This window comes from Salmo salar, chromosome 04 (genome assembly GCF_965601325.2).
Source record: "Salmo salar chromosome 04, fSalSal1, whole genome shotgun sequence".
Taxonomy (NCBI): Eukaryota; Metazoa; Chordata; class Actinopteri; order Salmoniformes; family Salmonidae; genus Salmo; species Salmo salar.
In genome coordinates, this window is record NC_138294.1 from 54,645,000 (window position 1) to 54,660,539 (window position 15,540).

The 15,540-nt window shown below is 39.9% G+C and overlaps 1 protein-coding gene across 2 annotated transcripts in view; it reads right to left on the reverse strand.

The window, feature by feature from the left end:
• LOC100136428 (androgen receptor) overlaps positions 1 to 15,540 on the reverse strand; it is a 60,488-nt gene that overhangs the window by 22,520 nt on the left and 22,428 nt on the right. For both annotated transcript variants that reach the window (XM_014196827.3, XM_014196828.3), the window contains exon 3: positions 14,161 to 14,277. In XM_014196827.3, the coding sequence (XP_014052302.3) occupies positions 14,161 to 14,277 (117 nt within the window). The remainder of the gene's footprint in view (positions 1 to 14,160; positions 14,278 to 15,540) is intronic.

Consider the following 15,540-nt stretch of genomic DNA (forward strand, 5'->3'; position numbering starts at 1 on the left):
AAGCTGGACTTGGAGGTCCTGGGCTGGCGTGGTTACACGTGGTCTTCCCTGTGGCTCAGTTGGTAGAGCATGGTGTTTGCAACGCCAGCATGGTGTGTGTGCCAGGGTTGTGGGTTAGATTCCCACGGGGGGCCAGTACAACCAAAAAAAAATGCATGAAATGTATGCATTCACTACTGTAAGTGACTAAAATGTCATGTAAACTTGGTCTGAGGTTGTGAGGCCGGTTGGACGTACTGCCAAATTCTCTACAACGACGTTGTAGGAGGGTTATGGTAGAGAAATGAACATTCAATTCTCTGGCAACAGCTCTGGTGGACCTTCCTGCAGTCAGCATGCCAATTGCATGCTCTTTCAAACTTGAGACATCTGTGGCATTGCGTTGTGTGACAAAACTGCACATTTTAGAGTGGCCTTTTATTGTCCCCTGCACACGGTGAACCTGTGTAATGATCATGCTGTTTAATCATCTTCTTGATATGCCACACCTGTCAGGTGGATGAATTATCTTGGCAAAGGAGAAATGCTCACTAACAGGGCTGTAAACAAAGTTATGCACAATATTTTAGAGAAATCAGCTTTTTGTCCGTATGGAACATTTCTGGATCTTTTTTTTCAGCTCATAAAACATGGGACCAACACTTTACATGTTGCATTTATATTTTTGTTCAGTATAACTTAAAAATAAAGAAAGAATGTGGTGAAATGCAAGAGTGAGAACGGACTGATGCACAGATGAGAGAGATGACGCAGAGGGGTGATACCTGACAAATGCAAGGGTGAGTGTTGAGGAGGAGGGTGCAGGATTGATACTTGACTAGAGGAGGTAGGGCCAGCTCCAGTCATAAGCGACAGAAGCGGCCGCTAGCTTTAAAACTTCAACAATTTCTCTCCACCCCATGGCAAAATGTGTAGAATTGCAGGAAATTAACTTTAAAACAATACGTTTTGGGTTCCAACCAAATCTCAATTAGGGCCCCGAAAAGGCTAGAGCTGGCCCTGAATGGAGGGGTGAGGGTTGAGGTCGAGGGGTGACACTTGACTAGTGCAGGGTTGATATTTGAATAGGTGAGGGTTGAAGAGGAGCAGGGGTGACACTTGACTTATGCAGGGTTAAAACTTGACGAGGTGAGGGGTGAGGTCTGAGGAAGAAGAATGATACAATTCCTAATATGTGTCTGTTCAATTCTGTTAATTTCACTTTGGCCAATACCTCATCCAAATCCGTGTTGTTCCTCCTTCTGAACAGACCCAATATGCAGCACAACATCTTCAAGATCCTAATACTTATAATAATATGGTAATTTTGTGTTAAAAGAGCAAGGATTTCCTTGTTACTAAAGCCAATTCTAAAGTATAGTTTCACCAGGTCATCTAACTCAATGGTGGCACACAGCAACAGGGAGCCAGGGAAGCATGCAATAAACCAGATCTCCTACTTTAATCTTGAAACATTAGTGCAATTTTATTCTCACAATTTTGACTTTCGAAATAAAGTGACTTTATTCTTGAAATGTTGATATTTTGAAATATTATCCATACAAAAAAAGAATAATCTAAGTGCATCAGCATTTATTTATTTTCTGCTTAGCCCTAATACTCTTCCGTATAGAACGTATTTTACAACACTGTTTGAGGCTCCTCTCCGTTTCATCAACAAAACAAAAACAATACCAAAGACGCTGGAGGCGTAGAGAATAGGGGGGCCATTTCAGACCAAACAAACACAATGCTTGGTTATTATCACTTAATCTTATTAAACAATATTTTAAAAAATAAGGAAGTTGAAACAATATTTTCAAAAATAAGGAAGTTGTACGCTTACACAGCTGTCAAACCTTCAAATCTAAACAATGAATCACGTGGTAGAGGACGGGAAACCATGAGAATAATTCAAGTTTAAACATAACAAAGTACGACGTACCAAGGGAGAGCATACTCTTGACAGGGGAGACTGTAATAAGATGTCACACTGTAAGCTATAGTGAAAAGCCTACTTTTTAGTTTAATTATGATATAAGAGAGCTTAGAATTTCTTAAATGTGAGTGATGTTATCGTGTGGTACTGCAGCTGCGATGGGGTTATGGTCCATTTCAATTCAGGGCCTTGATCCAACAAAGCTAGTATCAGGAAGGTTCTGTGGCAAAACAGCATTCTTTTCTGAAATGTGAAAATGAAGGTCTGGATTATTAGTTGTTTACGTTCCACATTCTGATTTTAATCATCTGCCATTATCTAATCTCATTTCAGGTTACTATGGAAGTGGAGAATGTTTCCATGTAAACAACAATTCCAGTTTTGCAATCATTTTGTGAAATACAACAGGAATAGACTAAGAGACTAACAGGCTCGAACAGCGTGGTCTTCTAATAGGTACTGCCAAAATAAAATCCCATTAAAAATACATTTGACCAGATGGGCCTCATCTGGTAGAGAAGCATGGGATAAATGAAACGCCAGTGTATCTCTTACTCATCAAAATCTAATCATGTTATGTTCTTGACCTAAATCATGTTGAATAAAAAGAAGACCTCTCTCTGATGTACAGAACTCTGCTTTAATTGGCGCAATAAGTTGTGTATGCATACGGTACAGTAGTGTACCCACAATCAACAACAAGCACCTAAACTGTTAGTCATTTGGATACAATCCGAAGTGAACTTCTAAAGATACAGATGGGTTAGGCAACGTCTCTAAATATTATTTCTTAACTAACAATAAAACTACAACTTTATATCCCAGGGAGGATGGAGATGGGAGGCTTTCCTTTCAGCTTCTGGCAGATGTTTGACTGTTGACGCCCTCCACTGAGAAACTGAACAAATCTTATCCATGCCTTTGAATTGTAGCCTACTGACGTGATACATCTCCTGCCCTAACTAAGTGAATCCGAGTGAAATAATTATCACAAACAATCTGTGCCCTAACCAACAATCCTATAACTACAGTCACAGACCAGACAAGTATATAACCCACCATTCACTCAATCTAATTATTTCTGCCAGATAACACCAACACTCTGAAGTTGCTGAGCTCTAGGTTCACACTGTTATTTCAGCTGTCTCTATATGCTTGGCACCTGTGTAGGAGTGTGAGTGACAGAGAAATGCAAATAGTTGCTTCCTAACTATCTGATCAATAACCTATAGGCATTTCAAATACCCTAACTGAATGGTAGGATACATTCTCGCTGCTTTTACAAAGTTTTGTTGAAGTCTAAGGTGAGAATAGTTTTCCTGTGCATAGTTACTTCTCGGGTCAGAAGTTTAGTTCAGGATAAGGGATTTACTTATAAATGGGATCTTCACTCTGCTTCTCCACAGATCCCAGGCTTAAGAAGCCCCTGAAGGATGGACTATTGATGTCCCTCAACATGTGGCGCATGCATAGTAGCTCCAACCTGGATACAATCATGGGAACTTGAGGCTTCATCTTCTCAGGCTTTGTGTTTGTGGCATTAACGAGGGGCGTTATGCTTAAAACGTGCACAGTAATAGTAATAACAGTATCAGACATATTTGTCATGAATTAGAATAAATTAGCAACAATTATAATATTGCTCAGTGTGTGCCTCAACAGGCTTGGCCATCACTATCACTACTGGGTCAAGGCTCTGAGAACAATTTCAATTCTAGCTTGGCATATTGCTTTTATGAGCCCAGGCCCAGAATAGACCAATCCAGTAATGATATACATGTGAACACCTGTTTTTTCACTTATAATTCACTGTATCACAATTCCAGTGGGTCAGAAGTTTACATACACTAAGTTGACTGTGCCTTTAAACAGCTTGGAAAATTCCATAAAATGATGTCATGGCTTTAGAAGCTTCTGATAGGCTAATTGACATCATTTGAGTCAATTGGAGGTGTACCTGTGGATGCATTTCAAGGCCTACCTTCAAACTCACTGCCTCTTTGCTTGACATCATGGGAAAATCAAAAGAAATCAGCCAAGAACTCCGATTTTTTTTTAGACCTCCACAAGTCTGGTTCATCCTTGAGAGTAATTTCCAAATGCCTGAAGGTACCATGTTCATCTGTACAAACAATAGTACGCAAGTATAAACACCATGGGACCACGCAGCCATCATACCACTCAAGAAGGAGACGCATTCTGTCTCCTAGAGATGAACGTACTCTGGTGCGAAAAGTGCAAATCAATCCCAGAACAACAGCAAAGGACCTTGTGATGCTGGAGGAAACAGCATACAAACAGGTACAAAAGTATCTATATCCACAGTAAAATGAGCCCTATATCTACATTACCTGAAAGGCCGCTCAGCAAGGAAGAAGCCACTGCGCCAAAATTCCATAAAAAAGCCAGACTACGGTTTGCAACTGCACATGGATAAATGTCCTCTGGTCTGATGAAACAAAAATAGAACTGTTTGGCCATAATGACCATCGTTATGTTTGGAGGGAAAAGGGGGAGGCTTGCAAGCCAAAGAACACCATCCCAACCATGAAGCACGGGGGTGGCAGCATCATGTTGCGGGGGTGCTTTGCAGCAGGAAGGACTGGTGCACTTCACAAAATAGATGGCATCATGAGAGAGGAAAATTATGTGGATATATTGAAGCAACATCTCAAGACATCAGTCAGGAAGTTTTAGCTTGGTTGCAAATGGGTCTTCCAAATGGACAATGACCCCAAGCATACTTCCAAAGTTGTGGCAAAATGGCTCAAGGACAACAAAGTCAAGGTATTGGAGTGGCCATCACAAAGCCCTGACCTCAATCCTATAGAACATTTGTGGGCAGAACTGAAAAAGCGTGTGCGAGCAAGGAGGCCTACAAACCTGACTCAGTTACACCAGCTTTGTCGGGAGGAATGGACCAAAATTCACCCAACTTATTGTGGGAAGCTTGTGAGAAATGCTACCCAAAACGTTTGACCCAAGTTAAACAATTTAAAAGGCAATGAGTTTAAATGTTTTGGCTAAGGTGTATGCAAACTTCAACTGTAACTAGGTGAGCAATGTGAGAGGGAGGCTGGAACCTTGGCTAGCGAATCAATGACCATGGCAACAGTGGGCAGAGCAGGCCATTTGGTAAGGTCAGGCAGACACAGTGGGCACACCATGTCACAGGGATACACCTTGATGACAATATTGTGTAAATGTAAAATGTAATATTAGCAGCTTACAAATGTAGCACTCATTTACTGTATTGTTACAGTATTAGTATGGATGTACTTCAACATAGCAAACCAATTATTTCAATGTTTTAGCGTGAGAATTGCTATAGTTTACTTTGTAATGTGTTATGCTGTTTTTGGAAAAGTTGTTTGCCGGGGGTATACCGCAAAGAGGAAAATCAGCATTTAAAATTCTAAATGGTGAGTGAAAGCATTTCCTGCACACTGGAACTCCTGTATGTGACAATAAAACATATACACTACCGGTCAAAAGTTTTAGAAAGTTTGGACACACCTACTCATTCAAGGGTATTTCTTTCTTTTACTATTTTCTACATTGCAGAATAATAGTGAAGACATCAAAACTATGAAATAACACATATGGAATCATGTAGTAACCAAAAAAGTGTTAAACAAATCAATATATATATTTTATATTTGAAATTCCAAATTCAAATAGCCATCCTTTTCCTAGATGACAGCTTCATGAGGTAGTCACCTGGAACGCATTTCAATTAACAGGTGTTACTTCCTAAAAGTTATTTTGTGGAATTTCTTTCCTTAATGCATTTGAGCCAATCAGTTGTGTTGTGACAAGGTAGGGGGGGTATACAGAAGATAGCCCTATTTGGTAAAAGACCAAGTCCATATTAAGGCAAGAACAGCTCAAATAAGCAAAGCGAAAAGACAGTCCATCATTACTTTAAGAAGGTCCGTCAATCCGGAACATTTCAAGAACTTTGAAAGTTTCTTCAAGTGCAGTTGCAAAAATTATCAAGCGCTATGATGAAATTGGCTCTCATGAGGACCGCCACAGAAATGGAAGACCCAGAGTTACCTCGGGCTGCAAAGGATAAATTCATTAGAGTTACCAGCCTCAGAAATTGCAGCCCAAATAAATGCTTCACAGAGTTCAAGTAACAGACACATATCAACATCAACTGTTCAGAAGAGACTGTGTGAATCAAGCCTTCATGGTCAAATTGCTGCAAAGAAACCACTACTAAAGGACACCAATTAAGAAGAAAATACTTGTTTGGGCCAAGAAACACGAGCAATGGACATTAGACCAGTGGGAATGTATCATTTGGTCCCACCGTAAAGCATGGAGGAGGAGGTGTGGGGGTGCTTTGCGCGTGACACTGTCTGTGATTTAGTTACAATTCAAGGCACACTTAACCAGCATGGCTACCACAGCATTCTGCAGCGATACACCATCCCATCTGGTTTGGGCTTAGTGGGACTATCATTGGTTTTTCAACAGGACAATGACCCAACACACCTCCAGGCTGTGTAAGGGCTATTTTACCAAGAAGGACAATGATGGAGTGCTGCATCAGATGACTTGGCCTCCACAATCCCCCAACCTCAACCCAATTGAGATGGTTTGGGATGAGTCGGACCACAGAGTGAAGGAAAAGCAATCAACAAGTGCTCAGCATATGTGGGAACTCCTTCAAGACTTCTGGAAAAGCATTCCAGGTGAAGCTGGTTGAGAGAATGCCAAGAGGGTGCAAAGCTTTCATCAAGGCAAAGGGTGGCTATTTGAAGAATCTCAGATATAAAATATACTGTATGTTGATTTGTTTAACACTTTTTTTTGGTTACCACATGATTCCATATGTGTTATTTCATGGTTTTGATGTCTTCACTATTATTCTGCAATGTAGAAAATAGTAAAAGAAAGAAATACCCTTGAATCAGTAAGTGTTCTAAAACGTTTTACCGGTGTATATATAAGTTGAAAAGTTCCATCTGGCTTTACAGAGATACTGTCATTCTTATCTAAATAGAAACCATACAGGTGTATGCAATTAACATCCTGGTAACCTGGAAGTAAAATCCTGATGGTGCAGAATGGATCACCTGAATTATGGGGTCACCAATGATCTCTTCTAGAACAGGTGCACAGATGTACTTTATTATGGACGGGACTGCAGAACTTTGACCAAAATAAAAAAATATACCATTAATACCTGTAAGTGTAGAGTGGCCTAGTAACTTCATCTTTATAGCTATCTTATCATGACCACAAATTAATTATGGTCCCATGCACTATGCATGCTTTCATAGTGCTTTTCATAGTGCTACGTGACAACAATGCATCGTGTAGAGGGGACTACAAATTAAAGTGGCAATACATTTGGTGGTGGACATTCAATAATACTATTTCCTAAATAGAATTATCTCAAGGAAATGTAGAGTGAACAATCAGTTCACCCTTGGATCCCAGTATTATTGTTAATTTATTTCTCAATCTGAGTAATGAACAGTGCCTCAGTAGCTGAATCTTAATATGATGGTAAATCATGACATTCTATTTCAGATGTAATAAGTAAACCTTCCTGTAATTTAGATAAAGAAAAATAATTAAAGCATTTCCAAATATATTAAAAATTGTGGTATCTTGGCACTGATCTTTGGATAACACATACAATAGTAAGTAGGTCAGGTTGAGCTGCCCTTAAGATCCACGCCCCCTTCAAACTGATGCCAATGCAAACAGAGGCATCCATACAAGACATGACATTAGTTAATTTTCTCTGCAAATAACTTAGTCCTAATTTAGAGGAAAGATAAAAATATACAGTATACTGATTTCCGAAATCTTTACGGAATGACTCAGACGAGCAGGGGATATCTATTAATTAAGATATGTACACATGGTATTTGGAATGATTTCTGATTTGTAGGTGTAGCAAAAAAAAGTCAAATTGAGCTCTTCCTGGTTTGAATGAGGTTTGAATCATTTATTGTATGGTGGTTGCAGTATATTCATCTGTTTCCATAGAGTACAACTTGTGCTTGGCCAACAAGTGTACGTGAATTAAATATAACAATGTTACATAACACAAAATATAACTACATTATGCATAAAATAAGATAATTTAGATGGAATTGATCCCGATTAAACTAAATATATCATAAACAAACTTGAGTAACTAACAACTGGAATGGCTTAGGTTTAGGCATGCTAGCAAGTAGTTATTGTTCGGTTTTCATGTCTTAACATTACTATGATCTGAATTGTCTAACAGTACAGTTTATATCTTTACACATTTTCATGAAGATAATGGGGAACTATTATATGCTAGCAGACAGTTAAAATCTTTTGCACTTGCTTGTTACTTTCCTGCACAAAGTTTTGTCAGGGAGTGGGTATACAGTGCATTCGGAAAGTATTCAAACCCTTTGACTTTTCCCTGATTTTGTTACGTTACAGGCTTATTCTAAAATGTATTAAATTGATTTCTTCCTTAATCAATCTACACGTAATACCCCATAATGACAAAGCTAAAACAGTTTTTTAGAAATGTATGAAAATATATTACAAATAAAAACTGAAATATCACATTTACATAAGTATTCAGACCCTTTATCAGTACTTTGTTGAAGAACCTTTGGAAGCAATTACAGCCTCGAGTCTTCTTGGGTATGTCGCTACAAGCTTGGCACACCTGTATTTGGGGACTTTCTCCCATTCTTCTCTGCAGATCCTTTCAAGCTCTGTCAGGTTGGATGGGGAGCGTCGCTGCACAGCTATTTTCAGGTCTCTCCAGACGTGACGCTTGGCATTCAGGCCAAATAATTCAATCTTGGTTTCATCAGACCAGAGAATCTTGTTTCTCATGGTCTAAGAGTCCTTTAGGTGCCTTTTAGCAAACTCCAAGCGGGCTGTCATGTGCCTTTTACAGAGGAGTGGCTTCTGCCTGGCCACTCTACCATAAACGCCTGATTGGTGGAATGCTGCAGAGATGGTTGTCCTTCTGGAAGGTTCTCTATTCTCCACAGAGGAACTCTAGAGCTCTGTCAGCGTGACCGGCCAACTCTAGGAAGAGTCTTGGTGGTTCCAAACTTCTTCCATTTAAGAATGATGGAGGCCACTGTGTTCTTGGGGACCTTCAATGCTGAAGACATTTTTTGGTACCGTTCCCCAGATCTGTGCCACAACACAATCCTGTCTCTGAGCTTACGGACAATTCCTACGAGCTCATGGCTCCTCTGACATTCACCGTCAACTGTGGGACCTTATATAGACAGGTGTGTGCCTTTCCAAATAAGGTCAAATCAATTGAATTTACCACAGGTGTCCAATCAAGTTGTAGAAACATCTCATGGAGGGTCAATGGAAACAGGATGCACCTGAGCTCAATTTCGAGTCTCATAGCAAAGGGTCTGAATACTTATGTAAATAAATATTTTCTTTGTCCAAAATTTCTAAAGACCTTTTTCGCTTTGTCATTATGAGGTATGTGTGTAGATTGATGATACTTTTTAAATGTTTTATCCATTTTAGAATAAGGCTGTAACATAACAAAATGTTGAAAAAGTTAAAGGGTCTGAATACTTTCCGAATGCACTGTAGGAACTCCTCAAAAACATTTAATTAATCATGGGATTTGCCCTGCACAAAGGCAAATGCAGAGAGGACGTTTAAAGCTCAAATGGAATTTGGGAAAAGGTTCAAGTCTCAAATCATCATTCTTTTTTTAGCAAGAGAAAGGAGGGTGGGAATCGGGAAACAGGAAGCACCTCTAATATTACAGGAGTTGGTGTAATTGCCTTCAACTGTTACTGTACCCTACTAGACACAACACATTTAATCCCAGGGTTGATTACTAGGCCTCAGCCGACATAGAAAGCCTATCCTGTAACCATATACATCTTTTTTTAGCTGCAAATGGGAAGGTTAGGAGCAGGAAAATGTCACCCAGATTATATTTTCAATGCTTTTTCTCTTTCAATATACCTCTGCTAAATTAAATAGCTTCAGTGGATCTGTAAAATTAACTGCCATATCAATGTTCTATTTGGAGAAGTAATTACAGTTTTGAGAGTAATTACGTAATACGGAATTCTGCATTCCAAAATAAAACCTCCATGCAATGATACTTAACTAGTCTCTTCCATTTTGCAGTAAAACAAATTCAACCAATGCATTAGTCCGTAATCAGAGAAGAATCTTTCACATTTGAAGCCCTCGTCTGAGCTTTCAAATTACTGTCACAAACTTACCCGTGCACATAAAAAATCTATGAGAGGAGCGCTTGAGGGGAAGGAAAGCACTTTCTAACTGCAACTGGAATAGAGGTGCCTTTCCCTGACAATCACAGCATCACATCGCATTTTCCCCCATGGGCTTGTCAGCGTCTGGTGGCTAAATTACCAGCATTTCTGCTCCTTTAATTCACATGTCTCATGTCAGCTTTGTGCTTCTCTGTGCAATTTTCACCGTTAACAGAATGAGAAAATGGAAGGGAGTGAAAATTGAACACAAGAACGGAAATTTGTCCAGCACATGTCCATCTTTGAGACCTAATACGACAAACAGCTCTGGGTGACTGTAAGGGAAAGTGAATGAAATAGGTCTAAATTGCCTGGTGGCACAGTCAGAGGCTTGATTAGCAGTAGTATTTCCCTTTGTGATGCAGCGATTCAAGAGAGCTGGCTAAGATGTGTAGTACTGGTTGCAACATTCACAAGAAATCAGGTACTTAGACTGAAAGGGAGCATTGCAGAAAAATCATCCATGCTGAATTTAACCCTGTAGTTCAGTTGTATGCCCTAAAATGAGAAATGTGCTCATGCTGTATATACACCGAGTGTACAACACATTAAGGACACCTGCTCTTTCCATGACATAGACTGAACAGGTGAATCCAGGTGAAAGCTATGATCCCTTATTAATGTCACTTGGTAAATCCACTTCAATCAGTGTAGATGAAGGGGAGGAGACAGGTTAAAGAAGAATTTTTAAGCCTTGAGACAATTGAGATATGGATTGTGAATATGTGCCATTCAGAGGGTGAAAGAGCAAGACAAAATATTTCAGTACATTTTAACCGGGTATAGCAGAAGGTGCCAGGCGCACCAGTTTGAGTGTGTCAAGAATTGCACCGCTGCTGTGTTTTTCACGCTCAACAGTTTCCCGTGTGTATCAAGAATGGTCCACCACCCAAAGGACATCCAGCCAACTTGACACAACTGTGGGAAGCATTGGAGTCAACATGGGCCAGCATCCCTGTGGAAAGCTTTTGACACCTTGTAGAGTCTATGCCCCCAACAAATTGAGAAACATGATATGAAGAAAATGTAGTATTTTTCAGAAGAACAGAAAAGCATACTCTGAGCTGTCCTTATGTTAGGCCCTGATCTGGCTATGCCATATGGCTATGGGCTATACTAGTTCATTTAGTAGACAAGATTTGCTTAGAATTCCGTGGCATTATTTTATATTATTTTATAGTATGAACTATTCAATTTAACATAGCTGAATGAAATAGAAAGGATGTTTTCTCCAAACGATTTCTGAGGGAGTGTCCACATGCGGCTATTCTGTGTTGAGTGGTTAACAAAGAAACAGGTCCCGCTATATGCTTAATTTAGAGTTATTTATGCAACTTTAGTTGTGATACAAACATGATGCTGCATGATGCAACTAATGATGATTTGAAAAAAGTTGCACGAAAGGCATGAGCTCTGCTTTGTTTCTTGCACAGGCTGCACACACTTCATCAGTCTCTCATTCACAATTTGACAAGCACTTGATAAAAGCCTCTAATTTCCCGGCGGCATCCCCTAAAATCCATGCCTTTTGCAGCCAGTGGCCATTGTGCCCTTGGACTGATTACAATAATTATAATTCCCTTCTCCCAGCTGCGCGTTCCGAAGCACCTCTCACTCACATGCCTCTCACAGATATCGCAATTCTTATTAGCCAATGCCCATCATGTGATTGGGCTCTTCTCAGAGGCATCTATCTCAGCTCTGAAGAAGGCTACAAGTAAAGACAGACACATTGGGGACTCAACTGCGCACGTCCTTCTTATTGAAATTCGAGGCTCATATTTAAGATGTTATAAGAACTGTCCACATTTACTTTTTGTCAGCCAACAAGATGAGTAGGCTTAACGAACAGAAAAAGCACTAGCCTATGTCAATCTACTATCCCCCATAGTAAAAAGTTGACCTATTCTATTGGTCACCTTGTCCTTCTGTGCGATAAATAAGTTGTGGGATGCGATAGATCCTAAATTAATACAACCACTCGCATCAAATAACCTTTAAAAAGTAATGAGGCTGGGCCTCCCGAGTGGCGCAGCGGTCTAAAACACTGCATTGCAGTGTTGTGGCATCACTACAGCCTGGGGTTTGATTCCAATCTGTGTCACAACCAGCCGTGACCGGGAGTACAATATGGCGGCGCACAATTGGCACAGCGTTGTCCGGGTTTGGCCGGGGGGGTTTTACTTGGTTCATCGCGCTCTAGCGACTCCTTGTGGTGGGCCGGGCATCTGCAGGCTGACTGCGGTCGTCAGTGGAATGGTGTTTCCTCCAACACGTTGGTACAGCTGGCTTCCGGGTTAAGCGAGCGGGTGTTAAGAAGTGCGGCTTGGCAGGTCATGTTTTGGAGGACGCATGACTCAACCTTCACCTCTCCCGAGCCCGTTGGGGAGTTGCAGCGATGAGACAAGATCGTAATCAGAGAAAAAATGTAATTCTTTATTTTTGCAAAAATATTGTTTACTTTTTTTTAAGCAATGAGGCTGATGCAACAGATCAGAATGTTTATCTTAAAATGTTGATAAACTATTAGGCTATTTCTTCACATTGTAAGCACAGCAATATGCACACGGCCATAGGCTATAAGCGTGAATGTTCCAAAATGCAATCAATTAGCGGGAAAACACCATTCTCAAAAGTGACCACAAATGCGATTATGCATGTAATGCTTTATTATAAAAGTGCATTTTTATGGTGAAAATGATCTTCCCCATACTTGAAACTCACACACCACCTATGTATGCCAGTTAGGCTCTACACGTGTTGTAAAGCAGATTAATGTGCTTAATTTTAAGAAGTTATTTGGACACTTTAGTTGTGATACATTACATTTTAGTAGATGCTCTTATCCAGAGCGACTTACATTCAGTGAATGCATACATTTCATGATTTTTTTTTTTGTTTTTGTAGTGTCCCCCTGTGGGAATCAAACCCACAACCCTGGCGTTGCACACACCATGCTCTACCAACTGAGCCACAGGGAAGACCACATGCAAACTTTATCAAAACATATAGGCCTATGGGCTAGGCTACATGAGGTGTGGGACTATGATTTGAAAAAAGTTGCAGAAATTAAGCATGCACTGTTTCTTGCTCTATTGCACACAAGCTGGGCATCATTCACAAGTGAAATATCATTCACAGGTGATAGGCTACTATAGTTACCCATCAGACTATTTTTGATTTAATCTTGTCTTTACATATACTAAATAATATATGTGTGAAATTAGTTTTGATTTATAATGGACCATTATCATGCAACTGTCTCAGAACGGGGGAGGGAAAAACATTCATGTCATCTATGCACTTAAATAGCAAATGGAGGACGCTTTTCCCATGGCTCATTTTCATGCCAGCAGGTAGGCTTTACTCCTGTTGTAAAGCGAAGCAATGTGCTTAATATTAGGAAAGTTGAGAAATAAATATAGTAGGCCTAGCCTATAGAAAGCTGATTGGATCCTCCTCTTTTTAATAGAGGTCATCAAAACTCTGTTTTCTCACAGAATTGCATAGCCTATAGAAATGTTGTGCAACATGAGCTCATGGGCTCTCAAGAAGTGTTTGATTAGATTTTTGATACATTTGCATTGATGTCAGAGTGATTTAGAGGGACAATAAAGTCCTGAGTACCAGGCAGTTAGCAAGTTTGGTAGGCTACTAATGACCATCAGCAGCATCAGAGCTTGGAGAAGCCTAGTTACCATTACTAAACGGTCAGATGGAATTTGACTGCGGTCATTACTCGTGACTGCCGGTGTGGCGGTAATAGTCACCGTAACAGCCCTAGTTGCAACTCAATATTAGGAAGGTATTGTTAATGTTTTGTACACTCAATGTATGTAAATGCACATACACAAACTTTTGTCCATGATAATCGATCAGTGGGTGGGCGGATGGATCGCTAAGTACTTTATATTTCTCATTGACTTAATAAATTGACATGATAGTTGTATTTACCTCCGAGGGTCATCCCAGCTTCAAAACACTTCCTCAGTCGACATGATGGGCAGTTCTTCCTTCTCAGCTTATCGATGGTGCAGTCGTTTCTGCTGGCACACAGGTATTTCTGTTTACCTAACAAAGACAAACAGAGATAAGAAATACGAATACGAATACGAAATTCTATTTTGAATGAGGAGGAAAGTTACATCATGGTTGTAACATGGTTGTAAGTCATAAATGATTACCACCGAAACCAATGGTTGGAACCGGTTCAGAAAACAGAACCGAAAACCGTAAAATAACAACATTTTTTGAGGAACAGAACCCGAACCAAAAATGAAAGTGATCTATACTGTTCCGGAACTGTTATTTTAAAAGCATGAGAACCGGTTAATAACGTTCTTTTACGTTCCGGGCATTGTTTTCCAGTCCCACAACAAAGCGCCTATGCAAAGCCCTCACTCTGTCGGTCAGGAAGTTATTCCAGCATCTGCCTGCCAGCTGGAAATCTTTTACAGTGAGTGTGAGTGTGTGTGTGTGTGTGTGTGTGTGTGTGTGGGGGGGGGGGGGGGGGGTGTACTGTAGCCTACTGACAACGTTACAAGCGTAATTCCGAAATTAAATGTTTCATTAGAGAAGAATGGATTGACTTTTTCAATGCTAGTTAATGATACTAACAAAAAGGTAAGACGTATTTTTAATTCTAGTGCAGCTCTGCATACAGAAGCGTATTAACTAGCTAGCTAGGTAACGTTTTCTCTGGTCCAATGTTAAACCAACTCGGAAGTTCAAAGACATTCAAAGTTCCTCCAATTCTGTCGGCCTAATTCAGATAATGCATGTCATAACAAGATGCCCAGTACTTCAAGGCAAGCTTCCTCCATCCTCTCTCGCTCTCTCCTCACCCTCAAAATTTCAGTTGCATCTTGTGCCCTACACTGTGACTGGCAGCAAGGTGTGTGTGTTTCTTTCATTATGATTAATCCATGCTGTTACGGCTAAATACAATTTTCCCTTAATTACTTTCCTATACAGATTAAATTGCTTACCCACTCAACAGCAAGCTCCTCTATCCACACTGATTTGTGAAATAATTTAATGTAGAGCTAAATGTTTAAAAATATATATATATTTCAGAGGCATAAAAAGGAATGGAAATAAATAATAATATTGGTACTTTTTGGGGGTTTGAATCGGCTCAGAATTTTATTTTGCTGGTCGGAACAGTGGAATTTTTTTTTATTTCTGTTCAGAACGAAACGATTGGAAAATAATTTTGGTTCCAACCCCTGACCGGAACAGTCATATGTTTTGTCATGTCCAGTGTGGTGATCATAAAAAGCAGGAGCTTAGACTATAAAAGCTCTTTCGTTGAAGAGTCAATTGATATGCTCT